Source organism: Xenopus laevis, chromosome 4S, assembly GCF_017654675.1.
Source record: "Xenopus laevis strain J_2021 chromosome 4S, Xenopus_laevis_v10.1, whole genome shotgun sequence".
In the NCBI taxonomy this organism is placed as follows: Eukaryota; Metazoa; Chordata; class Amphibia; order Anura; family Pipidae; genus Xenopus; species Xenopus laevis.
In genome coordinates this window covers 27,291,894-27,301,053 of record NC_054378.1, presented here as the reverse complement: position 1 = coordinate 27,301,053, position 9,160 = coordinate 27,291,894, and the positions used below count along the sequence as shown (strand labels likewise).

Sequence of the window (9,160 nt, the reverse complement as noted above, 5' to 3'; positions counted from 1 at the left end):
GAAGAACTACAGTTTAGAGAATTTGTACAGAGAATTAACACCAACGATTTGAACCTAAAATTTACAGATAAGTTCTCAAAGACAGAAATCTTAGATGTAAAACTTGTGGCTAAATTAAATACTATAAATACAACAATTTATCAGAAACACTGTAGTGGAAATACGCTGCTTCATGCGCATTCATGCCACCCAAAAAGCCAAATAGCTGGGATTCCTACTGGGCAATTCCTACGGTTGCGGCGGAACTGCTCTACTATAGGTGAATATAAAACAATGGCAGATGATATCAAGGAGTGGTTTAAGGAGAGGGGGTATAATAATAAGATCATTCAGAGAGCTTATGTGAGAGCTGAAAACACAGAGATAGTTTATTGTTCCCACAGAATAAACCATACAAAAAGGATTGTGTATGCAAAATATAGTTTATTACGAGATACAGCAGGCAATATAAGAGGATAGTTAAAGTAGTGAAACAGTTTCTGCCAATTCTATATGCGGATGGTGACTTTTGCACCGCTTTAGGTCCAGGGATAAATGATGTGGCAAGACGAGCCTATACTCTTGGTGACCTGCTGTCTCTGAGCCTGTACAGGGAAAATAAAAATAAAAAGCAAGAGGATTTTTTTAGATTTACTGGGTGCTTTAAGTGTGGTCATAACCGCTGTATTACATGCAAGTACCTAAAAACCTCAAAAGAATTTAGCTCAACTGGGATTTAAGATTAAACAATATATCAATTGTTGCAGTAAAGGGATTATTTATCTCATTACATGTACTAAATGTGGTAAACAATATGTGGGCTGTTCTACGAGATCCCTTAAAGAACATATCAGGGAACACATTAATCAAGTGAGTAATACCAAATTAAGCAGCAAAACCAATGTCGCTAGACACTTTAATGAATCCAATGGCAGTAATTTACAATACTTTTCCATACAGGGGATAGAACAAATTAAGATAGGAATTAGAGGAGGAGACCTTTTAGTGAAATTAAAGAAAAGGGAGGTTTATTGGATTTTCCATCTACAAACCAGGTTGCCATTCGGTTTGAACTATGCTTTTGGTGTAACTTGTTATATTTGACTACACTAATATGAAGCAAAAAAACTTTTATATTGTATAAATTATATTTTATATACCCCGTAATATGGATGGGTTTAACACATAGTTCATTCAAAGAGTGTTAAATCCATTAGCCCTGTATAATATATGGCATTTGTAACACATGTGTAAGATTGTGATTGGTTTAATTGTGGGGAGGGACTATGAGAGCTAGTATTTAAGGAACAAAAATGTATCGACTAGACAGATATTGCCTATGACTAGGTAAGCATGAAACGCGTTAGGGGGATTCTTTAATAATGTTTTTTATAAAATTGATGTAATAAACTAAACTTTTTTACTCAAAAGCATGCTCTGGAAAATTATTTAAGTAGATATGGCTGTACCTCTGTTTGGTCACTAGAGGACTCCAGCATGCTACCATAATACTTATAAGACTCTACCTCCAAGCGGATTTACATAGTTTTAAGGGAACTTATTTAGTCTTAGGGTAAGGACACACTGGACGATTTGTCGCCAACGTTTTAAAAAAGTAAATCGCGGCGACAAGACGATCGTCTTTTTTCAACAGACGATTCACAGCGACTATTGGCACAGAGCGATTTGTATCCCATTACTCTGTGCAGTACGTGCTCCGGAAACGGTTTGTGCTTCCCGCTGTAACCTGGCGTCTTTACGTTCTTGCGTCATTGCGTTCGCATTGTAATTTGAATACAATTACTGCTACTTATCTGTATGTGTGTGCGTGTCTAGGAGATTTCAGTGCTTTTCTAAGTACATGCTATTTCTGATAAATCGCTTGGAAAAGGGTCTCAGTGCGTTTTGGAGCTACAGATGATTCACAAACGCGCTGTGGGCATAGGAGCTGGCGTCTTTCATTTGGTTTTGTTCAGAGACAAAACGAGCGATATGTCGCAGAGATTTGCTTTTTAAAAACGTTGTCGACAAATCGTCCAGTGTGTCCTTACCCTTACTGGTTAATTTGCCTTATTTGCTGGTTCATAATTTCCATTTCCAGACTGTTCAAAAGGTTTCTGTCGCTGGCGAAAAGGCTGCCTTTCCAAAGGCTGAATGAAAAGGAAACAGTAAGGGAAACAGTATATCTCACATCTCTTACCATAGCTGACTGATCTTTTACTGTATCATGAGGCTGAAAAGGGGGAATGATTTTGGATTAGTTATTGGGATGACTCTAAGGGTAAGGACACACTGGACGATTTGTCGCCAACGTTTTAAAAAAGTAAATCGCGGCGACAAGACGATCGTCTTTTTTGAACAGGCGATTCACAGCGACTATTGGCACAGAGCGATTTGTATCCCATTACTCTGTGCGGTACGTGCTCCACCCAAACCGGAAACGGTTTGTGCTTCCCGCTGTAACCTGGCGTCTTTACGTTCTTGCGTCATTGCGTTCTCATTGTAATTTGAATACAATTGCTGCTACTTATCTGTATGTGTGTGCATGTCTAGGAGATTTCAGTGCTTTTCTAAGTACATGCTATTTCTGATAAATCGCTCGGAAAAGGGTCTCAGTGCGTTTTGGAGCTACAGGCGATTCACAAAACGCGCTGTGGGCACAGGAGCTGGCGTCTTTCATTTGTTTTTGTTCAGAGACAAAACGAGCGATATGTCGCCGCGATTTGCTTTTTAAAAACGTTGGCGACAAATCGTCCTGTGTGTCCTTACCCTAAGGGCTAGTCCACACGAGGAGATTCAGGGAGATTTTGTTACCTGGCTACTAATCGCCTCGTCTTTTGAGCAACTATCTCCCTGAACTGCCTCAGCGTTTTTCCCCATAGGCTACATTGAAAAGTTGCCTGCGCTAATGCACACGCAGCGATTCGTTTTCAACAGTTGCCCAAAGTTGCCTCAGTGAGGCAATTTCAGGCAACTATTGAAAACGCATCGCCGTGTGTGCATTAGCGCAGGTGACTTTTCATTGTAGCCTATTGGGAAAAACACTGAGGCAGTTCAGGGAGATAGTTGCTCAAAAGACGAGGCGATTAGTAGCCAGGCAACAAAATCTCCCTGAATCTCCTCGTGTGGCCTAATTGTAATTGCTTACAGACCTGTTTGATTATGGTCAAATCAGCAGCCGGATTTTGTTTTTTTTATTATTTCTTGTAAAACCTTTCAGAATTCCAGCAGACTGTTGTCTTGGTGTCTCTGAAGTGCAGATTTCTTTGATCGATTAACATTGAAATTTATTTCCCCTTAAATTGTATTGGGGGCTTTGTTGTAAAGGGATACTGTCACAGGGAAACCTTTTGTTTTCTTTTTTTAAAAATGCGTTTAATTGTCCCCCTCAAGCACAATCCTATACGTTCAAAAGAGCAACTGCATTTTTTTTTTTATATTTTAATGCCCATTTTATTTATTTCTTGAGACTTTGGCTCTGATAAGCTTCAGTCTCTCTTAAATGAAGGACCTATATGCCATCACATTTTCTCTAAGGAAAAGGACAGGTAGTTATACCAAACAAATTACCACATTTTAAGCAAGTTTGTCCTATCTGCACTGCTATTGTATAGAACCAAGAAACTAAAATTCTGTGTTTTGTGACGGGTTCAAACCTCTGGTTCCAGGATAAAGATTATTGCAGACAAAAAAATGAATATTAATCAATTTTGACATTGCTTTTCTTTAAAGGCTATTTATATGCAATTGTTAATAATGGTACTGTCGGTTCCAAGAACACTATCCACACCACCTCCTCAGGCCCGGACTGGCAATCTGTGGGTTCTGGCAAATGCCAGAGGGGCTGCTATAAGGTCCTATAGAAAGTCAGTATTTAGTGGGCTGGTGGGGGCTGTTTGGGCCTCTATGTACCTGAAATGCCAGGGCCTATTTTAATTCTCAGTCCGGGCCTGCACCTCCTACACGTTATACAGTATTGACTCCCCAAATACATTAAATATAGTGAAATGCAATCATGACATGACATCATGACATCCCCTTGCCCTTCCACAAAAGCAGGTTACATGTAGACTGAACAGGTTTCAGCATTCTGGTAAAAAGTAGGTCCAAATTGGCGAAGAAATTGTTTATAAATACTTATGTGCACCACCTAGTGGTATGAGAATAGCATTGCACTCAACAGCAGAAATAGAAGCTCAGTCATGTAGGAGCTGGTGGGAAGAATGGATCGTGCAGCAATATCGTTGCAGTAACAACATGTTCAGTGCGCATGTGCTCCATCTTTGACAGGAGCCGTCCAGAGAGAGGTTGTTCCCAGTTCCTGCACTTAACCCTTCAGTTAACCTCGGTGCCAAACGTGATTTCTTCCTCCCCCAGATGAAAACCGTGCAACCAACCGTGCCTCCAACAGATATATCATCTGAAATACAAATTAATGTCATTAATCAAGCACTTCAATCAATACCCCTGTGAGTATCATATATCGGACCTATCTGGCAAAAAAAAAAATCACTCTCTCCACATATATATATATATATATATATATATATATCTCCAAATATATATATATATATATATATATATATATATATATATATATATATATATACACACACACACACACACACACACACACACACACACACACACACACACACACACACATATAAATACTCTAGGGGTATTAATCATTGACTCAATATCTTTCTCTAAGGGAACCCGTCACTCCCATCCCAAAATTACTACATACCCTTATTCCTCATCGACCATCGAACCCCTTAACCCCCAATCTAGCATAATCTCCCCTAAAGATAAAACTGATAATCAGATTCTAAATTTGACAATAAACAAGGCATCCCGAAATCTCATATTCACTACCCTGTATCCACCCATACCATTACATATCTCAACATGACTATATAAAACTCAGAATTGGTTTTTCCCAGTACTTCATGGGAAGGAGCAAACTCCTAAGGCTCCTATACTTTTGCACTGTCTGCTACCAATCCAGTAGAAAGGTGTGTACGGCACAATTTCATTCAGTCCGTATGGACTAAAGGTGTTGAGTCTATGAATCCATCTCAATTCAGCTTGCAGGAGCAATTTCTCACGGTCTCCCCCTCTCGTTGGTGTTGGTATGTGATCAATGATCATGCAGCGAAAGCTAGCCGAGGAGTGTTTGTTCCTCAGGAAATGTGATGCCCCGGGGTGTCAGCCTTGCTCGCCTCAAGTGCCAGACGAATCAAGCTCCATGGTTGGCCATCAGATCTCTTAAGTTAGTAATCGTCTTACCCTCATAAAATAATCCACATGAACATTTAATAAAGTAAACAAAGAATTTAGATGTACACGTTAACCTGTGTTTAATCTCCATTGTCGTAAGATTTCAGTCATATAATCACTATAGTCCTGTACTACCACTGCCCCCCCCCTTGTCTGCTGGTCTGATCACAATATTTGGATTCTTAGATAGGGATTGAATTGCTGCTTGTTCAGCTCTCGTCAAATTCGGTCGCACACCCTGTCCTGGTTTGGTTCTGTAAGTCTCGTCTACCAACAGGTGCGTAATACACATATATACACGAGTACAGTTATTTTGAACTGTGTGTTGCCACACTCTGGCTTAACCCAAATATTAGGTTACTGAGTGACCTGTGATACCACTCTGGCCCATTCTGTCCGCCAGTATACCGCTGATCACCAGCACCTTGCTGCTGATTGAGTTAGACGTGGGTAAACAGTCCTTACTGTGAATTGAAACCCATATAACTATCCAAATTTTTGAAAACCGTTTAGTAGCTGCTGACTTCGTGTCTATCCAGCTTCCGCACCTAACCTTGTTTTTATTAAATGTAATATATGTTTCTTTCGTTTGGTATCAATTTTAGAGGTTAATAATAAAAGTTAGGTTTTATTTATTTTTCCTGTCATTGGGACCTCAGATTAAAAGAGTGGGAAGGTGCAAAACTATGGGTCATACATTTTCTTTCTCCTTTTCTGGTTAATCATATACGATATTTGACCTTGCACACCACCATTTTGGACTAAATCTCTTTCAATGGATGGTGCTACCTATCTTTTTTATTTTGTATACTAATCCTTCTTTTGTGCGGCTGTCCCTGTCTCCGATATGTGAACTGCGGTCTAAAAAAGAAGTCGCACCGCTAGTAGAAGTAGATGGTGTCACAGGTGTCATTCTATCTCGTTCACTATTGGTCGGATTATATCGACCACCTCTGCCTCTCGGGTACCACCTCCTCCTATTGCTCTCAGGTGTCTCCGCCTCAGACGAGTTAGTTGTATAAGGGGAGTAATCCAAATGGAAGGGATGTCCAGAGGGCTGTGTTCTCTGTGCTCTGCCTGGCTGTCCCATTTCTCCACCTGTCAGCCACCGATAAACCCATCGGTTTTGCATTCACAGTCGTGACCTTCTGTTTCTTAAATTTATGGAGTTCCATAGTATAGTGGGAGAGCTGTTGTTGTAATTTCTCTAGCCACTTGGTGTCCCTGTCCTCAGTGAGGCAGGATAAATGTGCCCCTTCGAAAGTTGCCAGCTCACTGCGAATAGAAGTCAGATTTTTTGACACCTCTTCAATGACTGATAACATTAAGTCCATTGAACATTTATTCAAAATTTGGCACCAGTGTTTATCCGACCAATCGTTGGTATATTGCATATCCTGAATCCTCGAGGGATATGCTTCTTATAAAAATCGGATAAATAAATCCCATGGTGTTTCAGGTCCACCTCTCGTCATGGAGGGAGGGAGGGAGTGGAGTTTTCGCGCCATTGACAGGGTATTTTAAGGGTGTTTTGTATAACATTTTGTAACTTTGACAAAGCCAAAACGTCAGTTTCTAAATAAAATATTTATATTTCTGTGAGTGCGGCTACTTCATTGGAGGATTGTATGCAGTACTTTGTGGCTTGCACCCAGGCAAAGTGATTTGACGTATCGTGAGTGCTGTGATTGTGGGGAATATATATATATATATATATATATATATATATATATATATATATATATATATAGTCCAGTAGATGAAAGCACTCACAGCTCCATTGTAAAGTTAAAGTTTAAAAGGTTTCTTTATTGAACCCACATCAGATCAACGCGTTTCAACCCCCACAGGGCCGTCATCAGGATAGTGCAACCAAGTGAAACACCCATTTTAACTAGTGATAATCCAATCAGTGATGTGTGATCGTGATTACATCATCATTTATCTATTTAACCCATGGCATACCAACTTTAACACCAGTAAATCCATATTTTAAATTTTAAATCTCAATCATTATTTAGTCAAATTCATTTCTGTTATTAAAAGACACAATTCATCATATAAATACCCATATAAATACGAACCTACAGATAATAAATTAACTAGAAGTATGATAGACTGGGAATTAATATCTCGAAAGTGATTAAATACAATTAAAAGTGATTAAAAAATGTGAAAACCATTTCATTATAAGATGAAATGAATAAGAGAACCCAATCCCACTGATGGTCTCTAAGTTAAAACCCCAGTACCATCCGTGAGATAGTCCTATAAGATACACTGTGTATAATCACTACTGTGCAATGTTGAGAAAGTGCCATGTGCCCACATCGAAACATAATATAATATATCATATGGCATCATCTGGAAACCCAGATGATTCGCCATAAAAATTCACACAATTACATTAAAAAGTCTTCTCGACTCAATAGTCCTTAATTTCAAACATTTAGGGGAGATCATTTTCAATTTACGGAGATTCTAGAATTCATGGCAATATCCAAGAGTTTATAGTTACTATAGCGGATATAGATTACAGTCGATTATTTATATTTTCACCCTTACTAAGGCCAACAATATCAGTGGTGTAGGAGGCATTACAGCCATCTTATAGGAAGCATGATAGAGATTGCATCTCATTTAACCCCTTAGGGGAAATAGTGTCCAAGGTTCCGATCCATCTGGCTTCCTTCTGTAGTAGGATCTTACCCCTATCGCCCCCTCTTCTGGGGGGTGGAACACAGTCAATTAACATTGCTCGCAATGAGGGGAGTGAGTGATTATTGGTCAAAAAATGCCTAGCAAGAGGGGTATCAGCTTTCCCACTATTCAAAGCCATGCGGATCACTGATCGATGATTGTTCATCCTTATCCGAAAGGATGTAACACATTTGCCAATGTAGTATAGGCCACACGGGCACATAATACAGTATACTACATATTCAGAAAGGCATGTCAAATTATGACGTATCGGAATTCTCTTACCGGTGTGGGGGTGAGGGAAGGTCCCCCCTGTCAGTAGGCACCCACAGGTTTTACACCCACCACAGCGGTAGCACCCAAGTTTACCCGCCTTAAGCCAGGTTTCACTTTTCTCCTTCCGCAGATCCGTCTCCATTAATATGTTTTTCAGAGATCGTCCCCGCCTGTAAGCACATATAGGAGGAGACATATCCGTAAATGGTAGATTTGTATCCAATTGCAATATTGGCCAATGTTTTCTCATCACTGAATTCACCTGTTTGCTCACAGGCATAAAATTAGTCACAAAAACCATTTTGTCATCCCTTTTCACATTAGTCACCTCACCCACTTGTCCAGCTCCAGCATTTTTGCATGCTCTCTCGAGTTCTCCATTAAGGAAGTCCCATTCATATCCCCTTGTAAGGAATCTATCTCTCATTTCCAAGGCTTGTGTTTTAGCTGTGGCCCCATTTGTGTTAACCCTAAAAACTCTTAGGAACTGGGTGTACGGGATTGATTTCAGCACTGCAGGCGGATGAAAACTCTGAGCGTGTAGCACCGTGTTACGGTCTGTATGCTTACGAAAAAGTGTAGTCCCCACACCTTTAGGGGTACGGAATAACCTGACATCCAAGAAATCAACCATGTCACTGTGACAGTTAGCTGTAAATCTGACCGGGGTCGACAACTGGTTCAAGTGGGTTACAAAGCCCTGGGCGCTACTGAGGTCCCCTCGCCAAATAATCAGAATATCATCGATGAATCTCCGATATAGAAGGAGATATTGACTGAAATTGGGATAAATATACTGGTGCTCAAAAGAGTCCATATATAAATTGGCATAAGAGGGGGCCACATTAGAGCCCATGGCGGTCCCTGTCTTCTGTAGATAAAATGTCTGTTCGAATCGAAAATAATTACACTTTAAGACCAA

At 40.0% G+C, this 9,160-nt stretch overlaps 1 protein-coding gene across 2 annotated transcripts; it reads right to left on the bottom strand.

Annotated features, from left to right (window-relative positions):
- Positions 1-338: 338 nt before the first annotated feature.
- On the bottom strand, positions 339-8,897 carry LOC121393207. Of its 2 annotated transcripts, XM_041561097.1 has the most exons (3): positions 8,248-8,897; positions 4,130-4,399; positions 339-584 (listed from the first exon to the last, which is right to left on the bottom strand). In XM_041561097.1, exons 1-2 carry the CDS (start codon positions 8,870-8,872, stop codon positions 4,176-4,178), a joined length of 849 nt encoding a protein of 282 aa, XP_041417031.1. In that variant the 5' UTR covers positions 8,873-8,897; the 3' UTR covers positions 339-584; positions 4,130-4,175. The 2 variants fall into 2 exon arrangements, with proteins under 2 accessions (XP_041417031.1, XP_041417030.1); XM_041561096.1 differs by lacking the exon at positions 339-584 and having other exon boundaries at positions 3,405-4,399; positions 8,248-8,895.
- Between the last annotated feature and the right edge of the window lie 263 nt (positions 8,898-9,160).